We start from the raw sequence: 24,958 nt of genomic DNA, 5'->3' as shown, positions 1-24,958 counted from the left end.
ACAGTACATGTTGGAATCCATGTTTCCCTCAATAAACCGCTGGTCCCCAGTACCAGCAGTAGTCATGCAGCCCCAGACCATGATGCTACCACCACCATGCTTGACTGTAGGCAAGACACAGTTTTCTCGGTACTCCTCACCAGGGCGTCGCCAAACATGCTGGACACCATCGGAGCCAAACAAGTTTACCTTAGACTCATCAGACCACAGGACATGGTTCCAGTAATTCATGCACTTGGCCAGGTTGTCTTCAGCAAACTGTTTGCAGGCTTTTTTGTGAGCCAGCTTCAGAAGAGTCTTCCTTCTGGGATGATGGCCATGCAAACCAACTTGTTGGAGTTTGTGGCTTTTGTCTGAGCACTGACAAGCTGACCTTTCACTTCTGCAACCTCTAAAGCAATGCTGGCAACACTCATGCGTCTGTTTTTTGAAGCCAGCCTCTGCACCTGAAGCACAGCACGAGGACCTAACTTCTTTGATCCACCCTTGCGAGGCCTGTTCCGAGTGAAACCCGTCTTGGAAAACCTCTGTATGACCCTGGCCACTGTACTGTAACTCAGTTTCAGGTTGTTACTTATCTTCTTATAGCCTAGGCCATCTTTGTGGAGAGCAACAATTCTAATTCTCAAATCCTCAAGAGAGTTCTTTGCCATGAGGTGCCATGCTGAACATCCAGTGGTCAGTATGAGAGAATTGTACTCAAAGCACCAAATTTTAACAGCTCTAAAACAAGATAAACAAAATTGTATTGCCCTGTCAAGCAGACAAAACCATGAACATGATGAATAGGACATATGGCTTTGCATGGTTAAACAACTTATAGCTGTTATTACTTAGGGTGTACTCACTTTTGTTGCCAGTTGCCAGGCTGTATGTTGAGTTATTTTCAGAGGACAGTAAATCTTTACTGCTATACAAGTTGCACATTGACTACTCTAAAATATATCCAAGTTTCATTTCTATAGTATTGTCGCTTGAAAAGATATACTAAAATGATTGCCGAAATGTGAGGGGTGTACTCACTTTTGTGAGATACTGTTTGTGTGTGTGTGTGTGTGTGTATATATCTATATCTATATATATATATATATATATATATATATATCAGAAAAATGTTTATATATTAAATATATTTATATATAATATAAATTATATGAATATAAATATATACATGTAAATACATGTATGTGTGTGTCTCTATGTATGCATAATAAATATACACAGCACACACACACATATTAAATAAACAAAAACTCTTATTTTGGATGCGATTAATCTAAAATTTAAACTAAACTAAAATTTAACCTAAATAGTAATATCACAACAAAATTACAAAAATATTAACTAAAACTAAACGAGAAAGTTTTAAAAATAAAATACAATTCAAAATATTATTCAAAACTATACAATATTACATAAATAATACTAAATAACACTGCAACAACCTAGAAATAATTAAGACCACCTTAGTAATAGCAGGACAAAATGACATGCAGCACAGCAGCAAGAGGAAATTGTGAAATTCTTACAAGAAATAGACCTACATTGTGAAGAGGGTTCAGCTCAAACTTTCAGTACCTGATATGAAGCCCATGAGCAAATCTTTGCTAGGCTTGGACCGGTCCGAGATCATGACTCTCTTCAGTGTGTTGAACGTGTAGAAGTACACAAAGTTAGAGCAGCACAGGCTAGAAATGACAGGAAACCAGCCACGGTACAGAGACAATCTGAAACACAATCAAACGGCATCGTGAAACCCATTTCATTATCTGCATTTTTTTTTGTTTTTTAAACCCAATTCCAATCACATTCATGGGTGGTTAAAAATGACATGTATGTGCAGTGGTGCCTACAGATGTTCATGAGTTCACTTATTTTCACTCACACACTATTTTAACAATATACAATGCTTGCACTATAATTAATAAGTGACTTTTTTGCACCCAGCATATACACTGATGTTTGAAATGTCCCTCTCAGGATGTCCTGATGTGTCGTGCACGGTTAACTCAGTAACTCACATGCCCTCCTCCTTCGCTATCTCAGCCAGAATGATAGGGGTGGACTGGGACTTACGGTTTTCATCCACTGAAACACATCACAAATGTGAAATTGACATGACTTTACCATGTGTCCTCCTGCAGTGTGACATGTGACGCTTCATATAAAACCATGACCTATGACCTTATATTAACTGACCAACTAAATGCACCATTTATACTTAACCCTGTAAAGCCTGACATATGAAATAATAGCCAGTACGTTGTTGTTGTTTTTTGTTTTTTAAATGAAACAGTTTATTTAATCCAAATTAAATTGTGTTTTGTATATGTGATTCATCAGGAATTAATTTACTTTACAAGAAAATCATCAGATTTCACAGCAAAAAGATGAATCACAACCTTAAGGAGGGCATTTTAACAATTAAACTAAAAGGCTTTTACTTGCTAAAAGAGTATATAAACTATCAATCAGATGACAGAAGTCATGTACAGGTACATCTCATAAAATTTGAATATCATGAAAAAGGTCAATAATTTTTGTCACTCATTTCAGAAAGTGAAACCCATATATTATATAGATTCATTACACAGAGTGAAATATTTCAAGCCTTTATTTCTTGAAATTTTGATGATTATGGCTTACAGATAATGAAAACCCAAAATTCAGTGTCTCAGAAAATTAGAATATTACATAAGATCAATAAAAAAGGATATTTTAAACAGAAATGTCAGGCTTCTGAAAAGTATGTTCATTTCTATGCACTCAATACTTGGTTGGGCCTCCTTGTGCATGAATTACTGCATCAATGCGGCGTGGCATGGAGGTGATCAGCCTGTGGCACTGCTCAGGTGTAATGGACGCCCAGGTTGCTTTGATAGCAGCCTTCAGGTCATCTGCATTGTTGGGTCTGGTGTCTCTCATCTTCCTCTTGACAATACTCCATAGATTCTCTATGGGGTTCAGGTCAGACGAGTTTGCTGGCCAATCAATCACAGTAAATGATGGTCAATGAACCAGCTTTTGGTACCTTTGGCAGTGTGGGCAGGTGCCAAGTCAAATGGCAGGTGCCAAATGAAATCAGTATCTCCATAAAGCTTGTCAGCAAAAGTAAGCATGAAGTTCTCTAAAAGTTCCTGGTAGATGGCTGCGTTGACTGTGTACTTCAGAAAACACAGTGGACCAACACCAGCAGATGACATGGCAGCCCAAATCATCCCTGACTGTGGAAACTTCACACTGGACTTCAAGCAACATGGATTCTGTGCCTCTCCACTCTTCCTCTAGACTCTGGGACCTTGATTTCCAAATGAAATGCAAAATTTACTTTCATCCGAAAAGAGGACTTGGGACCACTGAGCAACAGCCCAGTTCTTTTCCTCTTTAGCCCAGGTAAGACACTTCTGATGTTGTCTCTGGTTCAGAAGTGGCTTGGTAGCCCTTTTCCTGAAGACATCTGAGCGTGGTGACTCTTGATGCACTGACTCCAGCTTCAGTCCACTCCTTGTGAAGCTCTCCCAAGTGTTTGAATCAGCTTTGCTTGACAGTATTCTCAAGCTTGCGGTCATCCCTGTTGCTTGTGCACCTTTTCCTGCCCAAATTCTTCCTTCCAGTCAACTTTGCATTTAATATGCTTTGATACAGCACTCTGTAAACTATAAAACTGTAATTTTTTGAGATGCACCTGTACAACAGGTTTCTCAGCAAAGTTTTGATCATGTTGATGATTTAGACGCCTTAGAAATACGCAATCGGTCACAAAGCATCAACACAAACTGGAAAAAGCTCCCACATCTTCATTCACCAATGAATTTTAATAAAAGTATTATTTGTGATACAGGACAAAAGATCAATTTATAGAGGATGGTACAAAATTTTAGCTAATTAAACGTTTTAAAGAATAGCATGACAATAATGTGTGCATTCACTAATAAAAACTACCATGGCATTATTATTTAATACCTTTTACTTCACAATTGTTGAATTTTTCAACATTCCCATAATTTTTTTCTTAACTCTGCAATATTTAAAAATGAAACCATTATTACTACACAATATAAATATCAAATAGAAACTGTCCAGTACAATACAAAATCCCTCTCCCTGCAGTCTGATCCTGGCTGTATCCAGAGGAAAAAACACTGTCATTGCTGTAACACTGCCCTACAAGGCCATAAAACATAGCTTAACACACATCTCTGATTCAGAATAGCATTACATTAACGGGAAACAAACTAAAGCAATTATTTAGCTCACCATTGCACCTGCCACAGCGTGCACCAGTGTTTCATATGACAGCACTGAGCTGCTGCTGTGGGCCATCTCTCTTACACTCTCTCGCTTTAGTCTAAAAACTGACTGCTGCGTCTTTACTTTACGCAAATTAGCTGACAGTCACAAGGAATGATTCCCGGCCTGATTCATATTCATTACATGCGACATCAAAGCACACCTTCCGCATTCAAAGCAGTCGCTAGTGCGGATGGTTCTTAGTGCTGATATTCTCGATGCCGCTGCACTTCACCGCCTCTAGCTGCCGGATGATGCAGTGGAACCTAGTGTTTATATTTGTTCATAATGCTGCTATTATGTATGCATGGACCATGCTTATGGCTTATAAGAAAAAGAGTTCACTTAAATCAATTATGGCATTTTTGGGAATTTTGGACAATTGCATGTCTTGTTAAAATCGTGGGAACATAATGAAGAATGAGAACTAGCTTTTATAACTTCATAACTGATTGCTAAAATACATAGATATATATGTGACAGCGCACACACACACACACACACTTAAAGTGCATTACTGCATATAAATTATAAGTAAATAAATTATCACATATTTTTTAATATATCAAAAGTGGTAATTCCTTATGTAGCCTATTATTCAATATATTGTAATATATATACACAATATATGTGACCATGGACCACAAAACCAGCCATAAGGGTCACTTTTTCCAAATTGAGATTTATACAGCATCTGAAAGCTGAATAAACAAGCTTTCCATTGATGTATGGTTTCTTAAGACAATAATTGGCCGAGATACAACTATTTGAAAATCTGGAATCTGAGGGTGCAAAAAAATTTAAATATTGAGAAAATCGCCTTTAAAGTTGTTCAAATGAAGTCAAGTGCAATGCATATTACTAATCAGAAATTAAGTTTTAATATATTTACAGTAGGAAATTCACAAAATATCTTCATAGAACATTTACTTAATATCCTAAATATTATTGGCATAAAAAAGAAAAATCAATCATTTTGACCCGTATTGTTGGCTATTGCTACAAATATAGCCTACCCATGTTACTTATGACTGGTTTTGTGCTCCAGGATCACATATTTTCAATATACATCACTTGCAATTATTTAATATGTAGATTATAATTTTCGTGTAAGGGTATACACCTACTCATGACCACTTTGGTGTTGCTCTGGCATGAAAATTAGCACTTTGTACTCAAAACATTTTTTATTTTTTGTATAAGACATGGTAGCCAGTATAGCGCATGGTCTAAGCTTATAATCTTGCTCCTAACTAACACATAAACATACTCTGTTAGGGGAGAGGTGGCATATCAATGCAATAATAGAACAAAGACAATGATATCAAACTGTGATGGAAAAATATGACTACAATAAAACCACATAATTAAACACTTTTTCAAGAAATTGAAATGATCAAATAAGAATATTTTTCATTTAAAAAAGAGCACATAGTTATCCCTGTTTATGTCTCTACGAACCAACACTGATGGTAAGCAATAACAGCTCACTCTGGACTTTAGTTTATGACTGATAGTGGTGTCGATTCCAGTCAGTGACATCAGAGTTTCTCCTCCCTCAGACACAGAGACAGAGCGCGCCAGATGCCTGCAAAGATGGTCCTGTAACACTTCACAAAACACATTTACTCGCTGAAGAAGAGAGATCGTTATTATAATCATGTCACGATATCACAAAGCAGCCATCGATGGCTATTTGGATCTTTTGAAGGAAGCCACAAGGAAAGATCTGAACACCCCGGATGAGGATGGCATGACACCCACTCTCTGGGCAGCTTACCACGGACACATCGAAGCTCTGCAGCTCATATGCAGTAGAGGGTGAGCTCAGAAAACCTGTCTGCTCTGTACAAAACTTTCGGTACTGATCCTGTTCATTGGCTTTTGGTTTAATAATTGAATTCTATACATTAAGTTTCCAGAATAATATTCATTTTAGTTTAGGTTAATGCTGTTAAAAAGTTTTACAATGTCACCTTGCTTTGTGTGTCTTACAATTGTTTTTTAAGCATTGGTGACTATATAGATATCTGTGTTACATATCAAACAGTCAGTAAAACTGTGATCTGCAATCTAGGACTTTACGTTAATTTGATCATGTGCGCTTGTAGTGCACCTCAAATCTTTATTTCTAGATAATACAATATTATTGAAATAAAAGGCCACTTATAATAGACACTTTCATGACTAGTCCAAGTACACTTTAACCCCCGGTTTCACAGACAAGGCTTAAGCCTAGTCCTAGACTAAAATGTAAATCTGAGCTGTTTCAACTGAAAGACACACTGACTGATCTTAAAATTATATCAGTGCCTTGTTTTGTCTCAAGATGCACCCCAGTAATGTTTTTTTTCTGAGCACGTTTATAAAAGTTACCCTAAATGTCCTAATTGAACTATGGTGTAATCCTGGCTTAGTCTGTGAAACTGGGCCTTTTAAAGTCAAATGATCATTTTTTAATTTAAAGTACATTTTAAATCATTATGTTTTAATAATATTTAGTCGTGCTTTAAAGAAGTACACTTATTTTGATGTGTTGACTAACATACTAAAGCACATGTACTTGGTAATTAAACTGTTGTGTGTTATTTAATTTTTAAACTTAATACAATCTAAATGTACTAAACATCATCGGTACTAATAATTACTAATATATTTAAATATATTAATGACACAGATTTCACTAGAAATTACATTATAGTATTTTTTGTCATAATTGCACATTCAGCAGGACAATTTAACCATATTTCACAGATAAAAGAATGATAAAATTACAGATAAAGATGTACTTATGTCCTATTCCACAAAAAGCACTTTAAAGTCCAGCTAACTGTATTTACTGTAAACTTTTTTTGTATATTATAATGTATTTATACAGTTCACATGTAATTATAAAGTATATTATGTCCATAATAAGTACTTATTTCAAAATTATGCTGAAGTGTACTTCTTTCCGGATTTAACCAGTTTTATGACCTTTGGGGCGAGTCTTTTTACTTGTGTGCTTTATGAGTCAGTAATCACTCTTGTCTACAGCAAATCACATTAAGGTCTTAATTGTTGCTACAATTTAAAACGGACATCATCATTAAAATACCACTGAAATATTCAGCAGCATATTAGAATAACACTATTAATTGAGCCCACTGTCAGAGTTTCTCTCTGGGTAGCTCTGTGTCCTCCTCTGACTTTCGTTCTCGCATGATTTGAAAAACTCCCAGAGCTGATGCCAAGAGTTCAATCAGCTAAATTAGTTATGAAAATCTGGAACAATAGGCCTCTTTATTTTTCCACAGTTTGTCCAGCATAGAGTTTATTTATTCTGCGCAGCGTTGGGGCTGATCTCTCAGAATATAGAGCATGATTGCCATGGCTGGCTCTCAAACAGAAAGCACTGTGTGTAGAATGTTAACCCAGACAGGGGTGTTTCTTGTCATGGATACTTAAAGACTTTCTAAAAGTTGTGTTTCTCTCTCTCTAAAATTTTTTTTATAATAATACTTTTCTCCGCCTGTGTCTGTTTGCACCTTGTGTGCCTCGTCCACCAATGAACAGATGGTGTTTAGAGAGATAAGCTCTCGTAGATATTGTAATCAGAGATTTTATGGATGTACCTGTGGACTTTTATTTTACAGCAGGTTACATATTAACTGTTTACATGGTTATAGCATCATATTCATCACGGGAAAATATGTGAGGGTGGAATTTTAAGTCTGCTCTGATTGGTCAGCTGCCCCAGTTTGTTGTGATTGGTCAACCACTTAAGAGTGTTTTTCAGAAATCCGTTTTCAGCTCCCAAGGCTTCATGAGAAGCTGTAAATAGTATTATAGCTACAGTACAGCATCAGTATTGCTGTACCAGTATGAGCCAGAGTCTGATAGCTAATCACTTATCCAACTGTTCTTTGAGGGCAGGCCAAAGCAGCCAGTAGGCAGCCATTATGCAAATATGTAACTTTGGTGACGTAGAAAAGTCACAAAAATAATGACTGGACTATAAACGAGGCGTTTCAGGCAAGTGTTTTCTGCTGGAGCAATCGATTCATGCCCATTGGACCTTATGCTGATAGTTAACTGCACATCAGTTAACTGCACATTGCTGAGCATTTCGTAACTTTTAGGTTATCCAGTGTGGCAGTGTCGAAACCAGCTAATTCTGAGTCCGAGTCCAGACCAAAACCTTAGTAGGTTGAGTCAGAATCAAGACAGAGACCAGAAGAAGGTTGAGTTCAATTCAGACATTGAAAATTCATGTTCCTTTGGGGAGAACGATGCCTGTTTTTGGTGGATTGTATGCGTGACTTGGAAAAGACCACAAAATGTATCCACTGTGTTCAAGTACTCAATACCAGACTCAAGGCATAGTCCAAATGCTCCAGAGCACATGACAAGACCAAGAGCATGAGAATGTGGTCTTGGACTCGGACTGAGATGGACAGAGTCTGGTCTCAAGTACCTCAAATGGGTGCTAAGGCATTGGCTTTTAGGGTGTTCTCTGTGGTTGCTTACTAGTCTAAGTCAAAAGAGTATGTTCCAAAGTGTCTAGGATATTCAAAATATGTAATGGGAAGTGTCTGCCTGATTTATCGCCTCCACACCAATCACTTAAAGTAACAGCACCTCTATTCAACACAGAAAACCAAACCTTCTCTTGCTTGTTCCGACAAACCCTTAACCCTATGAATGACAAATAGTAACAGTGATGCAAGCAGCACTAATTATAACTATCAAGTTGTCGACTGATCTACTCATTAATTCAAATGCTTGTTTATTATTATCTCGGTCTTGTAGGGGGGATCCAAACAAAAGTGACATCTGGGGGAACACGCCGTTGCATCACGCTTCTGCAAATGGTCACATGCAGATTGTCAGCTTCTTGGTGAACTTTGGAGCCAACCTCTTTGCTCTGGACAATGACTTCCACACCCCCATGGACGTGGCTGCCTCTCGAGACCACATGGACTGCGTCCGCTTCCTGGACACGGCTGCCGCTCAACAGACAGGCCAGAACGCCAAAAAGGCGGCGCGTCTGAAAGAACAAGCCACCAAAGATGCCGAGCGCAGAGTGAAGCAGTGCGAACGCGTCAAGAAGAAACATCAGAGTAAGATGGACAAGATGTACCGCGGCGGATCTGTCTCGGAAGGAAGTTCCCTTTCCAGCTCGGGTACCTTGAGCAGCGTGAACGGAGAACAGTTCTCCAAACTCATAACCGCAGACACCAACGGATCGGCCCAGTCGAACATCAAGGGAACCCTCCAGCACAAATTTGGGAAGAAAGACAAAGGGACAGTGAGTAGACAAGGGGACGGCAATGTCATTTTTGTCAAACAAGACAGCGGCTATCAAGAGAAACCTGGTTTTGTTGACGTCTTCAGTGAGCAGGATGAAATTCAGGATGATGATGACGATGTCAAGAGAGATTCGGACGACGAGGGAGCCAGTCACGGCAAGTCTATTTTCGAAAGACCTGGTCTCGGGAAAATGGTGTTCCGCAGGAACTTCTCCATGGAAATGGCCATGGACCCTGAAGACCTCCCCAGCGGCAATACAGAAGACCTAGGGTACCTCATCCGTCAAGAGTTGTTTGAGACAGTGGATGAAGGTCTGGAGGGTTTGGACGAGGATTCAGAGCTTCCTTGGAATGAAGAGGAGATCGGTCTGGATGAGGAAGAGGAGACCTCACACTTGGATTCCTTCTTGGCGTCGATCGGCTTGTTGGACTATGGTCCTGTGTTCACCCGTGAACACCTGGATCTTGACGCCCTTATGCTTTGCTCAGATGACGATCTGAAAGGCATCCGCATCCAGCTGGGGCCGCGCAAGAAGATCCTGGAAGCGTCGGCTCACAGGAAAGCTGTGCTGGAGCAGCCTGGCGTTATGAAGGACACCTTCCTTTAATAACGTGCACCACTCAATCCCGCCATACACAAACATTCACAGTTTCTCTCTGCTGACACTCCTTTGCCATCATGTAGTTGTTTCATAGCTCACTTTCTGTGATTTTGACGATTGTATGAACTAACACAGCAGTTAAAAATGGCCTTATTGTAGCAAACTAAGTTTAATCTCCAAAACAAACATTTGACTTAAGCTGTCGTATGAGAATCAACCACTTTTCCCAAGAACATGTTGATTGTTTTCATCTTTGAAATAAAAGTAACTTACATATCTCTAAATAAACACTGTTCATGTCTAGAGGTCATCTATCTATCTATCCGACCCTGAACACATTCTCCGACACAAAATATATATGGTATGGCGTTATAATTTTTTAATGTCTGATGACAGAAGAAAACAGATACAAAAGAAAGGCATTAATTTGGCAGTAACTTCATCTCAGATAATGCATTTGAGACGTAGCGACTAACGTCTGCAGCTCCATAACCATGAGAAGCACCCGCAGGTCCTTCAAGGAGACAATGAATAGGACAATTAGTTGAAAATACACTATATAGACAAAAGTCTTGGGGCACCTCCTTCTAATGAACGGGTTTGACTACTTTAGTAATTTCCATGAGTACAAATCTTAATGTTTAAGCATATAATGATATTCTAGGGAATTGTGTGCTTCTAATTTTAATAGCATCAGTTTGGACAGGACCCTTATTCTAACATGACAGTGCCTCTGTGTATAAGACACGGTTCAAAAAGAAATGATTGATTGAGTCAGTGTGGAAGAACTTGACTGGTCTGCAGAAAGCCAGCTGAACACCTCTGGTGTGACTTTAAATGCAGACCAAACACCAATGACTTGTACATATGGGTACAGTCATTTTAGACACTTCCAAAACTGTTGCTGCAGAGATGGAAATATAGTTTTTAAATACATGAATTATGTTTCCCAATACTTTTGTCCATGTTATACATCAAGTATGCAGTTGACAATTGAATGCATCCACAATGGTGCATACTTTCTTTTTCTCCTGGACGTCTTTTCCATCGCACCGGTGTTGACGGCTCCAACAGAGGTTTGTTCTGGATGTGAGACTAGAGGGGTTTTTAGAAACAACAGGTGTATTTAATTTTAGCAGTTTCTGGTGGTTTGTGCACTGTGTATTTTGCTGTCAGAGAAATGTAACGAGTAAACCTTGTACAGTCTCCTGCACTGATGCTACTGCTGCTGCTGCTTCCACCGAGATCTTCAGTATTTCCTCTTCAACAGGCTCTTTCTGGAGGGTCCCCTCTGGATTTAGGCTGCAGTTCTTCTTTTGCAGGGCTGGAACAGTCCTTTGGTTTTTCACATCATCTGCCTTTATCTCCTGAGGTGAAAACTTCCAGTGAAGTACTTCCTGCGCAGACTGCAAATGCTACCGAAAGCAAAGAAAAGGTCTCATTTCATTCGAAACGGATGCAGTGAATCATATAAAACAGTGACAAGTAAAGGTAGTTTGTAGCAGCCGTTTCGACCTGTATGATTTCTTTCTTCTGTGGAACACAAAGATTTTGAAGAATCCCCGTGTATACAAAGAAAGCCATTGGACTTTTATTGTATGGACAAAACATTAATTAAAATATCTTAATTTGTCTTCAACAGAAGACATAAAGTCATACAGCTTTGGAACAACTTGAAGGTGACTGAATGGTGACAGAATTCTGACAAAATGTACATGAATTTTGACTAAAATATCGATACTATGCCTAGTTAAATGTTTTCAGCCAAATAAAATTTAGTCATCAGTCTACCTTTAAATTTAGGACTAGCACAGTTTAGGGAAAACACTGGGTCCAGGAAGTGTTTTTTTGATTGATATGATGTGAATGTTTAACCTGTTCAATGATTTTCAGATGTAGGTCATAAACATAGAGAAGCAGGAGCTGATCTGTGATGGAAAGATGATCAGTCATTGTGAATATTTCAGCCGACATCTGCAAGAACCCAACAGTTGCTTCAGTTATGGATTCAACTAAATTAGCTAAGTTAAGCTATTCAACACTTCAGTCTAATGTTCAGAGAAACTACATTTAAATGTGTAGTTTGTTTTGAAGATTAACTCCAAAAGCACACATATTATTTCGATAACAGCAACAAACCCTTCAAAAGGGAACACTTACCAACAGTGTCCTCTTGAGTAAAATCATTTACAATATTCAGAAAGCACAGCTTATGATTGGTTCACTCTGGAAAAATAGCTAAATGGAAAGATAACGTTGGCTGAAAGACACGTCAGAAATGAGGAAAGCTATTCGATAGGTCATTTAAAAGCAATAGACTAAAAAACACTTGCGCTTTCAGTTGTGACCATCTGTGAGTAGACTATTATTTTCGAATCAAAACATTGTATTGCTGCTGTATCTGCAAGACATTTACCAACTGAAATGCTCATTTAACTAGTGAAGTAAAAAAAAAAAAAAAATAGAAAAGAGTACAACTAAAACCTGTAATGAAGATTATTATTATTATTATTATTTATGATGTAGAATCTGCTACTTTAATTGGATGAAAAATCATATCAGTTTTAGTGTTTTCATTTGAAATATTACCTGTGCCCTTACAACGTGTTTTGATGTTTAATAATGTTTTACATGAAATGGTTGACTTATACTTGTACTACTTCACTACATTCCAAAGAATTAAATTTTCATGTTTTTAGCTTTTTTTGTATTTGGTTTGGTTTATACTTGAGAAAATGTATCACAGGTTATATATATATATATTAAAACAATTATTTGATGGAGATTTACTACTGATCACAGAACTGTGTTTCACTGACAAGATGCGCATGACTATCGCAGCTTCTGCCTGATCGCGATTGCAGTTTAATTTCGATTAATCGTGCACCGTTAATTGCATTCCACAAAATACATGTTGTGATGTGGAAGTTGGGCATTTTCTTTAATAATCTATTTTTCTAATAGAATGGAATCTTCCAAGACGGCTCATCAGACAGCAACATTTATTGTTTGTGAAAACTGCCTACTGGAGCCCTTTGTTGAAGTGCCCTGTATGTCAGCGGGTTTCAGATGTGTTGTCCACACCGAATTCTCTGGATAATGGAATAGTCAGCCAATTTTCAGAAGCACTTTTGCAGGGAAAGTCCATCTTCTGTTGCAGTGTATGCCACTGGTGCCTCAGACTTGAAAAGGTAGGGCATATAGGGGATGTGTTTACTATATCACTGTGTAGTAACTAATTGAATATAGCAATTAATATCACTACACAGGATATGGAGAGAAATGAACATACTTTCCCAGAAGCCATACTGAAACAAAGACTCCACCTTTTCTGACCTTAGATTTTTCGGGCAGTGCAACTGAAAATGATCCACTATGGCACCTTTCGAAGGCATGCCCAGATGAGTCTGCAATTGTACATGGATGGCTTGTTGCAGAACATTGTCCTAGGATGTGACTTGAGGACTGACTCACCAGGTACTTAATACTGACTGACTGTCTTTATCGATATTACTGTCTGTGCAAGCAAGACATCATAAAGTGGCATATGGAATGTAAAAAATACCTGTAACGGCTAAAATCCTTTTTTTTTTTCTTTTTGGAAGAATGTTGTAATTTTTACATTGATATTCAACCAGTTACGCTGTGCCTGCTGATATACAGAATAAGTGTGTTTAAAAAGATCTGGTGTTCAGTTCAGAAATCTTTCAGACAATATAGCGTTGTACAAACGGTCTTGTGTGCTTTCATTACTTGGTATGTTACATTAAAGAAGACATGCAAGATTAACAGTGAGCCAAAGGGAACCGTATTTGTGCCCCCCCCCCCCCCCCAGTCATATTAGGGTAAACACTGATGACTCAAATGCATTAAAAAAACAACTCGTGTCTCTATTCCCCTTAGCTGTAAAGGCCCATAGTCTGTCCTGTAGATGTTCAATGCATTCTGTAGGGAGAATAGATGTAAACAAACAGGTTCCAGGTCCGTATGATCAACTGATGATCCAGCTGTTGTGATCCTCTTGAAGCCTTGAAAATATAATACTTTTGCTTAATTGTTTTTCTAATATATAATCACCATAAAGATATCAGTAACACTTTAAAATACACTAATTAGGTAATGTTAATTAAGCTCTAATTAAAATGAACAAACAATGAGCAACACATTTGAGTGTTTTTTAACTTTTATCATTAGTTATTTAATAAAAATACAACTGTTCATTTTGAGTTCATGTTAACTGAGGTCCACTGAATATTAAGAACAGATACAGCTTTTGATTTTAGTAAAGTAGTACATGCTGAAATTAATATTAACTACGATTACTAAGTGCATTAAACACATTTTTCATGTTAGTTGATGTTATGTAGTTTACTAGTGTTAACACAGGGAACCTTGTTTTCATTTACAGTACTAAAGTATGACGATTTGATGAGAATTATTTAACATAAATACACTTAAAAAAGAAGAAGTCTTTCCATCTCATGTACAGGCCTATAAGTGACATTCACTCACGGGAACCAAGCCTTGAACAGCATTATCAGAAACACAACAACTGTGGTTACATACAGAAAATTAAAGATCACATCTACTATTGTTGCCACTCTGGTCCAGCTCAGGCATTTCCTCTCTTGTTGGTTTTGATGAGTAGCAGCAGCCTGAAACTCCACGAGGATCTGCGTCAGGACGTCAAGAGCATACAGTCGCTCTTCATGCCTGTCTGTTTCTGAGTCTGGAGGGCTCTTAGTGTCCTTTACCGCATCTGTGAGAAGAATTAGGATGTTTTACCAAGGACCGATTTCTTTTCAAGGACTCACAAAAGAGTTCAATGGATTTACATGTCTTTCTGTTTGCTGCAGTTCTGATATATCACGATTATGGTATAATTGCTTTAAAAATTAATGAACTTAAAGCCCCTCATGATCAGATATTGAGTAAATGTTTACCAGAAAGAGCAGGTGAGCTTTTCATTGGTCTTACTGAAACGGTCCGATTTCCTTTCGCAATCAGAAAATTCACAAGAATGGTCTCCAGAACGCTGATTCCCATCAGAGTGAAGATGACAACACAATAAACCCCTAGGAAAGCCACCAGAAAATCATTAAAAATAATATGAATAATAATAAAATAGAAAAAATTAAAAAATATATATAATTATTTCATACAACAGAAAATTCTACATTTTTAAGCAAATGATGACACGCAATCAACTGTTAATTATTTCTCAGCCTTTTGTATTGATAATGAAATATATTTTGTAAATGAGTCATTCATTCACGGTTTAAAAGTTTAATTCATGTAAAATACTAAATTAATTATTTGCTTTTTTACTAAGATGAATAATTGAGTAATTTAATAACAGACAAAGCAGAATCACAGTAAAAGAGATTCATCTGTAAGTTTATGAAATTAATCTATGACTTAAATACCGGCATATGAATATGCTCATATTTAATAGTCCATATTTTAGGTGAAGATATGTCATAATAGCAACACTATGAATGCAATTTTAGTGATTTTACACACTAACCTGTAGGTTTTAATGAAAGGCGAAGATGTCTTAAATGTACATCTAATTAATTGAGATATTAAATAATAACCCCATTAATTACAAGAAGAGTTGCATGTAAAAATAATAGTAACAACATACCATCTGGGGTTTCTTTGCCAATTCTGGGTGGCCCATCTTACCCCAAGGCTCTAATTTGATCTTTTTACTTCCAAATAAAGACTATAACTTTTACTCCACAAATCCAAAAACAAATAAACACAAAGAAACTTTGATTTTTACGGAAGCGTATTGCATTCACTTGAGGAAAAAAAATCTACTCTGTTTTTCTGAATTAATGAGTTAATTATCTCAGAATTACGAGATAATTTTTCATGAAAAAAAAGTTTTTGCTCTGTTTTTCTGAATTAATGACTTAATTATCTCAGAATTACGAGATAATTTTTCATGAAAAAAAGTTTTTGCTCTGTTTTTCTGAATTAATGACTTAATTATCTCAGAATTACGAGATAATTTTTCATGAAAAAAAGTTTTTGCTCTGTTTTTCTGAATTAACGACTTAATTATCTCAGAATTACGAGATAATTTTTCATGAAAAAAAGTTTTTGCTCTGTTTTTCTGAATTAACGACTTAATTATCTCAGAACTACGAGATAATTCTTCATAAAAAAAAGTTTTTGCTCTGTTTTTCTAAATTAATGACTTAATTATCTCAGAATTAAGAGATAATTTTTCATGAAAAAAAGTTTTTGCTCTGTTTTTCTGAATTAACGACTTAATTATCTCAGAATTACGAGATAATTCTTCATAAAAAAAAGTTTTTGCTCTGTTTTTCTGAATTAATGACTTAATTATCTCAGAATTACAAGATAATTTTTTATGAAAAAAGTTTTTTTGCTCTGTTTTTCTGAATTACGAGATAATTAAGTCATTGATTCAGAAAAACAGAGCAAAAATTATTTTTTTCATTAAAAATGATCTCGTAATTCTGAGATAATTAAGTCGTTAATTCAGAAAAACAGAGCAAAAACTATTTTTCATGAAAAATTATCTTGTAATTCTGAGATAATTAACTCGTTAATTCAGAAAAACAGAGTAGATTTTTTTTCCTCAAGTGAATGCAATACGCTTCCGTAGATTTTCAACATAATACAGTGTCATAGATCACTATTTTCCAGAGATGCAAAATTAGATCAATTAACTTCAAAACTGTTACGAATGACTAAATCTCACAAATGTTGATATTCATGACAAAATCAAAAATAGTGTAGCCATTTGAGATTAAATTTTGTGCCATCAATGGTCAAGAGAAAAAAATAATCTTAAAGCCATTGCACACTGAGTATGAAATTTTCGTATGCGTTTTTCCATTTTTATTTTTTTTTCGTATTCGTCATCCTTTCTTATGAAAATGCTTGCTTACGGATGCAAAGAAACCGCAGAAAATCGAACCTGATCCGAATTTCTTTTTATGACGGACGAAAGTTTCGGAGGCAGTGTGCAATGTCCTTTACTGTTCAAGATAATCAGTACAGCAGATAAACTCTCACCAATCAGGGGAATATCACTGGCAGTAGAGGGCAGCATGTCTTTGAGAAGCAGCAGTAACACAGAAACAGACAGAAGCAGGGTTACTTTAAAACCCAGCTTCTCTCCTCCAGTCGAATCGAGGAAGAAGGAGGCCAAATCCAGAATAAGGAAGTAAAATACTGGCATTAGAAAGTTAATAACATACAGTAGTGGTCTCCTCTTTATGGTGATCTGAAAGTAAGAACAGAAACCTCGATAAATACTTTGTCAGAGCAGCTTTTGTTCCGTGTGTTTTAACAGTGGTCACAATGTCTGATCCCAGTATCTCAGCTGTAAGGTTGTACATCAAATGTGTAATTAGCTTGTTTTCTCTGTAAGTGGTTTTTATATTTAGCAAATAGCTATCTTTCTGCTCAATACCTTATATATCAGCTGATCCTGTGACCCCCCCATAGTAGTGACATTGGCTTTAGACATATTTATACTGAGGAGTTCCCACTCTCCCTGAGTCTGAAAGGCCTTCTTGGAGCTGAGGGTCAGGATTGAAGCATCAGAGAACGGGCTGATTACGAGCTCCTTGCCTGAGATAACATGAGACAAATGACCAATAGATATTACAGGAACTTAATGTCAAAACTCCAGCAGGTCAAATAGGATCTTTAAAAGTCAACATCAGGGTTGTGCACCAATAGGCATATTTAGTTCAAACTGAAGATGTTTTTGATCTTCCTGTCCTGTCAATATCTTGTGTGTGTGACTAATTCAATTTCACTTTCATGAACTGAATTCTTCAGTTTTGAATTCTGCCCAACCCTGATCGACTTTGTTTTCTGAGTTTTAAATGTACTTGAATGGATTGGAGACTGAAGGGTAAAAGTGCAGCTTTGGATGTCAAAGGGAAACTGGTGCAGGTTCATCTTGCAGGCCGTGGTCACAGCTAAATTTTCAGACGTCACAACAGCGCCTTGATTCTGCAACTGGACATACTGATTCTCCATTGTTGCGAACTCAGTCTTGATGCTAAACAGACAAAAACAAAGTAACAAAAGTTTACCCAAAAATGAAAATTCATCATTAACTCACCCTCACGTCATTCAAAACTCATAAGAATTTGATTCATAAGTTCATATATTTTAAATGAAACCATTTCTGTTCCTCCACCAAAACTTTTACACTTCAAAAAGTTTCTAAATAAAATTGTAAAAGAAATACATGTATCGAGTCTGCGAAAGCAAAAATCTGTGCTGAAATGTGCTCCTCAAACTGTTGAGCACTTCAGATTAGACTAAAACGATAAGGGATTTTTGTTAATAACCGACTAGCAGACCTTTCCTAACATTGTGATCTGCAGAGCAGTAGGTGCTACACACAGCCAGATAGTGCTCAGTTCACAAACACTAAATAGGCACTGCTGAGGTATAATTGCAGGCAGTTGTCAATATTTGGGGATTATAATGTCAAAAGTCTTCTTGCATCATCTTCTCGTTACAATAAAATGTTTTTTTTGCACTGGTAGGTTTTTCTGAATGTTTTCTTAATACAACAAACTCTTTTAACACAAAAGACCAAGGAATTCCCCATGATATGACCCCTTTAAATTTCTACGTTTTCTACAAATAACAAACCATTTATACTACAAAAAAGCAATTTTCAGACCTTTCAGTGATGGTGATGTCTGGAGTCCAAACCATATCCTTTTTAACTGAACATAAAGCGATCCCACAGAAGTCTTCTGGGTTCCATCCTGTAAAGTCATTGAACCAACCCTGCAAAGTTATGAGGATTATGTTAACAGTGATTATAGGTTTATCCTCCTTTTCCTCCTAGAATCATTTTTAAAGTGCCCCTATTATGCCCCTATTATTTTTGAAAATGACCTTTCATGCAGTGTGTAGCACAGCTCTATGTGAATGAAAACATCCTGCAAAGTTTTAAATCTGAAAGTGCACCGTGTATAAAGTTATTGTCTCTCAAAAGAAAGAGTCGACTCTGAATCATTGAAATGAGTCGATTTTATAATGAATCCCAAGCTGTTTCATGTTGACCACAACATGAAATATTAGCAAATTGCCCGCCCACTTGTTGGTCTTTTCGAGTTGGTCTGAATGAAAATGCAAATTCATTCTTTGCCACTAGGAGCCGCTTTTGAAGCGTTAAAAGTTCACAAACGCTGCTTTAAATGTAATCGACCAATAACCGCAGATTAGTGTCCCGCAAAGAGGGGTTTGGAAAAACGAATCGTTGAGCGAATCGTTGAGCAAATAAAAATAAATGTATATTATAAGAAAATGAAAGTGTTTTTTGACATTGCATGCATGTCAACCTGTTGTTGGGGACTCCCAAAACCAAAACATGAACCTTTCATAATCCATAATAGGGGCACTTAAATATATACAACTCTTTAATAATAATAATAATTATTATTATTATTTTTACACTTTGTTTTTATTTTCAATCGGTTTAAATTTGACTTAAAATAAATTAGACCTTTCATTGTGTTCCTTTGGTTAATAAACCAAAAATAATTTTGGTTAAAATTATTTTCAGGCAAGTTTTCTAAATTGAGTGAAGTTGTGTGCGAAAAGGTTTTGAAAACACTTACATGCAAAATTGTGACTTGTGTTGAGAGACTCTGGGCTTTTTCATTCTGTGGAAAGAAACAAGAAATAAGTGTTGAGTGATGATACTACAACTGCTTGACATCCTATGTCATGGCATTCAGAGTCAAATCATGCTGGAATTACCACTTCTGTGATGGAGGTCACATACAGGTCCATGTAAACAAAGGTAGGGGTTTTCCATTTAGACACGGGCCGCAGGGACGTCATCTGAATGTCACCATTTCCCAAGCCGAGATGTTCGATAAGCGCCTTGTAACTGCAGTTTCCAGCAGCAGACGACGACCCTGCACAGATCACACTCCACTCAAGTCTCACAGCCAGAGAATATCACCTTTCAACATTCATCCTACTGTAAATGTACTTCTCAACTAGTGTGTTCATTCTGAAAAGAACAATGACAAAAGCAAACTCCAGAATGCAACTATCCATAGTAAACTTTTAGCATACTTCTAAAAAGAGTAATGTTATTAAATAGGATGCGATTTCAAGTTTTCCTTTCTCTTTGGAGTGTTACAAGCTGTTTGTGCATAGATAAGATCATTGAAGTTGCAAACACTAAAGTCTCAAAACCAAATGACTTTGTTTGGGCTTCCAAAAGAGGACACAACTAGAAATCAGTGGTTAAGTTGTATTTACAAACACTGTTCCAGAGCAGTACAACGCAAATATTAGAGTGTGTGCAGCGCATTTTACAGAGGACTATTTCCTGAACCTGGAAGTGTAGCCTACAATGCTAGTTTGCACAAAGGCTGTTTCTATAAAGTGGGGCATTTCCAACTTTGAAAGGACAATCTGGTGCTTCTGACTCACAGCCTCTAAGTATGTTTCTGCTACTGACTATTCAAATGCGAGTTTTGAGCTGTGTAGAATAGTGCTTGTTGTTTGTAGTTTCTCTGATCACAAATGCAAACATGGTAATGTTTACGCGGCGCAATGCAACGCATCGCATAAAAAGACATTATAATCAGTAATTATTTTCCCAACTGGATGCAACAAATGCCTCGTATGTAATGGGTTTTATTGTTGTAGTCTCATCGCGCCGGGACACTGCATCACAATATGTAAGTGGCGTACCATTTTGTCTCGCACTTGAGGTATTCGGCCGATTACAACGCACTGGATAGCTGGCCAATCAGAGCACACCTCGCTTCTCAGAACGATGAGCTTCGTAAAAATCGACGCGTTTCAGAAAGGTACAGTAACAATAATGTACAGTATGTGTAAAATGAATTGAAAATAATGTTGTTTTTTTCTCTTTGTTTTTTTACCTTAAACCACATAAACACTTTGCATTAAACCAAATACACAAAATAATGTTCTTTTTTAGCAACATCATATGACCCCTTTAACTGCGAAATCGATGTAATGTTTTGGGACACTTAGAAATGCATGCTAATTTAAATTAAATTAAATTTATAATAAATGTAGTTAGCTGAATTTTAAAGTGTTTTTTTGACCCACTTAAGTAGGACTTAAGTACATCTTCATTGCATTAAAATGATAATTAGATCTATCAGTAACACTTTAATTAAAGGTGTCCTTGTTAATCATGTTAAATGTACTTACTATTATAATAACAGTAAAATATGCATAATTACATGCAAGCCAAAGCCAAATCCTAATCCTTACCCTAACCATATAGCAAGTACATGTAGTAAATTAACATTACTAGGTACTTAAATGTATATTTACACTGTAACAAGGACACCTTAAAATAAAGTGTAACCTCTATTGTCTTTGAAATATAGTAAAAGTGAACTACTGACAAGCATTTATCATAAACTAAAATATACTATAATTTTTATTAATTAATGTTTACATTTCTATTGAAACTTGTGTCATGTATTTAAACATATAATTACACATTTATAATGGTGAATTTGCAATTTAGCACATTTAAAATAATTACTTAAAAGTAAAACATTTAATTAGACATAAAAATTTAGAACATTTTAAAAGTGTAATTAAGAATGTGAAAAGTGCACTTTTATTTCATTGTATTATCTGAAAGTAGTTTTTTGCTAAATATACTCTTGAGTAAAGTTCAAGTGCACATTAAATACAATTAAACACTTTCACAAGCACATAGTAAAAACACTATACAAATCAAATTTTAAATACAGTATTTTGGTGCAAATTCATCTGTCACTATGTAGAATATCGAAATCGAATTTTGTCAGTGTGGAAACCTTGCATGACATGCATTCATCTTCAAAACTAGGAGCAAAACTACACAAGGTAAGGGAAAATATGGCACAGTCAACACACATAAACAGACATTACATCTGGACATTTAAAACAGACTTACCGATTGAGGCAAGATAAAATATTAGCACCCCTAGATGCATGGCAAACAGTCGAGAGATTGGGTACTGAAGAGATGACTGTCATTTGGTCTCATATTTATATACTGCAAATGAGATCCATGTCCAACCTCCTCTTTTGTCAGTAGCCCCTCACTGCAGAACAAAGATCCAAGGGGCGGGGTTGGATCTACATCTAGGGGGGTGGAGATTGGTAGGTTTAGGGGTGGGGATGGATGGGTTTAGGGATCAGGGGGTGGAGATGGGTAAGTTTAGGGGTGGGGATGGATGGGTTTAGGGATCAGGGGGTGGAGATGGGTAAGTTTAGGGGTGGGGATGGGTGGGTTTAGGGATCAGGGGGTGGAGATGGATAAGTTTAGGGGTGGGGATGGGTGGGTTTAGGGATCAGGGGGTGGAGGTGGGTAAGTTTAGGGGTGGGGATGGGTGGGTTTAGGGATCAGGGGGTGGAGATGGATAAGTTTAGGGGTGGGGATGGGTGGGTTTAGGGATCAGGGGGTGGAGGTGGGTAAGTTTAGGGGTGGGGATGGATGGGTTTAGGGATCAGGGGGTGGAGATGGGTAAGTTTAGGGGTGGGGATGGGTGGGTTTAGGGATCAGGGGGTGGAGATGGGTAAGTTTAGGGGTGGGGATGGATGGGTTTAGGGATCAGGGGGTGGAGATGGGTAAGTTTAGGGGTGGGGATGGGTGGGTTTAGGGATCAGGGGGTGGAGATGGATAAGTTTAGGGGTGGGGATGGGTGGGTTTAGGGATCAGGGGGTGGAGGTGGGTAAGTTTAGGGGTGGGGATGGGTGGGTTTAGGGATCAAGGGGTGGAGATGGATAAGTTTAGGGGTGGGGATGGGTGGGTTTAGGGATCAGGGGGTGGAGGTGGGTAAGTTTAGGGGTGGGGATGGATGGGTTTAGGGATCAGGGGGTGGAGATGGGTAAGTTTAGGGGTGGGGATGGGTGGGTTTAGGGATCAGGGGGTGGAGATGGGTAAGTTTAGGGGTGGGGATGGATGGGTTTAGGGATCAGGGGGTGGAGATGGGTAAGTTTAGGGGTGGGGATGGGTGGGTTTAGGGATCAGGGGGTGGAGATGGATAAGTTTAGGGGTGGGGATGGGTGGGTTTAGGGATCAGGGGGTGGAGGTGGGTAAGTTTAGGGGTGGGGATGGGTGGGTTTAGGGATCAGGGAGTGGAGAAGGGTAAGTTTAGGGGTGGGGATGGGTGGGTTTAGGGATCAGGGGGTGGAGGTGGGTACGTTTAGGGGTGGGGATGGGTGGGTTTAGGGATCAGGGGGTGGAGATGGATAAGTTTAGGGGTGGGGATGGGTGGGTTTAGGGATCAGGGAGTGGAGAAGGGTAAGTTTAGGGGTGGGGATGGGTGGGTTTAGGGATCAGGGGGTGGAGGTGGGTACGTTTAGGGGTGGGGATGGGTGGGTTTAGGGATCAGGGGGTGGAGATGGATAAGTTTAGGGGTGGGGATGGGTGGGTTTAGGGATCAGGGGGTGGAGGTGGGTAAGTTTAGGGGTGGGGATGGGTGGGTTTAGGGATCAGGGGGTGGAGATGGGTAAGTTTAGGGGTGGGGATGGGTGGGTTTAGGGATCAGGGGGTGGAGAAGGGTAAGTTTAGGTAAATGGAAGGTGGGAGGAGTTGGATCTAGATCCAACCACACCCCCTGGATCTTGTGTTCTGCAGTGAGGACCATCTCTCTTTTGTTCTTAGTTTCACCACAAGTGAAAAAAAAACTATACAAACAGCTGATGCCATTTCTATATGTCATTAACATACACACTTTATCTGATGTGCTGTTTGCCATTTTGTTTATGTCCTTCCCATGACCGATAAAAAAGTTAGTGTTAGAGAAATGGCTGTTTAATCAGATTGTGCTGGTTGCATAACTTTATGGTCATGAGTTAATAAATGCATATAACATGACCACAATTTCTGAAATAAATCATTAGCCTGATACATTAATTTCTAAGGCATCAAAATTATCGACAGTCAAAATTTTGCTGAAAGTCTACATGTACTCTACTGTATGTCAAGGTTCACATGCCTTTTTGCTGTGAAATCTTTAATGATAGTAAACAAAAGAATAACTTTTACACTTTCAGTTATAGTTGATATGAGAATAACTGAAGCAACTTCGCTTTACTTTAAAAATCATGTGACAGTTGGGATTACACAACAAATTGTTTTGAATATGATGTCAATAAGCCCTTTTGTTTAGAACAAATAAATCCCCCACAATATGAAGTGTTTAGACAGGTGTTTGTAATGACATTAATTTCTATTCTCAATGCATCGCCATAATCTTGATTTGTGCTTCTCTAATTTCCTAAAAATATTAAGGAATATTTAATAATACCATTAACACTAATGGAAATCTCAGCTGTCACACATGTAAAACAGTGTTATTATTATTGTTATCCAAAATGAAAACCAAAAAGAAAAATGTTCACTACTTGACATAAAAATAATAATTATAAAATAAGTTGCCAAGGCAATATTTCTCATTTTAATTTAGTTTAAGTTGATCTACTAAAATAACAAAAACTAAACAAAAAACGGAAACTTTATAACTATACAAGATAATAATGAAAATAAATATAAAAAATCTAATTCAAGATATTAACAAAAAATATAATACTACTGTAAAAAATTGTTATTGTTGTCTTAAGAAACAACAAAATACAAATGATTTTTATTGTGCCATTTCTGTCTGCATAGAAAACGTATTTTAAAATCTAAAAATGTTGATAAAAACATGATGTATTATGTGTCTTGCTCTTGAGAATCACAGACACATGCTCATA

At 37.4% G+C, this 24,958-nt stretch overlaps 3 protein-coding genes across 4 annotated transcripts; 1 reads left to right on the top strand and 2 right to left on the bottom strand.

Moving 5' to 3' along the window:
• Positions 1–5,857: 5,857 nt before the first annotated feature.
• Positions 5,858–10,463, top strand: anks4b (ankyrin repeat and sterile alpha motif domain containing 4B). The gene is made up of 2 exons (XM_079405726.1): positions 5,858–6,111; positions 9,082–10,463. The coding sequence occupies exons 1-2, from the start codon at positions 5,951–5,953 to the stop codon at positions 10,187–10,189; spliced, it is 1,269 nt and encodes a 422-aa protein (XP_079261852.1). The 5' UTR covers positions 5,858–5,950; the 3' UTR covers positions 10,190–10,463.
• Positions 10,464–10,541: 78 nt separating this feature from the next.
• On the bottom strand, positions 10,542–12,544 carry LOC306865964 (uncharacterized protein). 2 transcript variants are annotated; one of them, XR_013783912.1, is made up of 5 exons: positions 12,344–12,544; positions 12,059–12,111; positions 11,379–11,598; positions 11,203–11,278; positions 10,542–10,697 (listed from the first exon to the last, which is right to left on the bottom strand). XR_013783912.1 is itself a non-coding variant. In XM_079410852.1 (5 exons), exons 1-5 carry the CDS (start codon positions 12,368–12,370, stop codon positions 10,655–10,657), a joined length of 465 nt encoding a protein of 154 aa, XP_079266978.1. In that variant the 5' UTR covers positions 12,371–12,542; the 3' UTR covers positions 10,542–10,654. The 2 variants fall into 2 exon arrangements, 1 of the variants encoding a protein (XP_079266978.1); XM_079410852.1 differs by having other exon boundaries at positions 12,059–12,157; positions 12,344–12,542.
• Positions 12,545–14,362: 1,818 nt separating this feature from the next.
• LOC306865953 (5-hydroxytryptamine receptor 3A) lies at positions 14,363–20,367 on the bottom strand. Its single transcript, XM_079410825.1, has 8 exons — positions 19,964–20,367; positions 19,822–19,866; positions 18,876–18,985; positions 18,067–18,239; positions 17,640–17,800; positions 17,240–17,450; positions 15,127–15,258; positions 14,363–14,942 (listed from the first exon to the last, which is right to left on the bottom strand). The coding sequence occupies exons 1-8, from the start codon at positions 20,045–20,047 to the stop codon at positions 14,692–14,694; spliced, it is 1,167 nt and encodes a 388-aa protein (XP_079266951.1). The 5' UTR covers positions 20,048–20,367; the 3' UTR covers positions 14,363–14,691.
• Between the last annotated feature and the right edge of the window lie 4,591 nt (positions 20,368–24,958).

This window comes from Barbus barbus (assembly GCF_936440315.1).
Source record: "Barbus barbus genome assembly, chromosome: 4".
Classification (NCBI taxonomy): domain Eukaryota; kingdom Metazoa; phylum Chordata; class Actinopteri; order Cypriniformes; family Cyprinidae; genus Barbus; species Barbus barbus.
The sequence above is the reverse complement of the archived record's forward strand: the minus strand, read 5'-3'. Positions and strand labels throughout refer to the sequence as shown.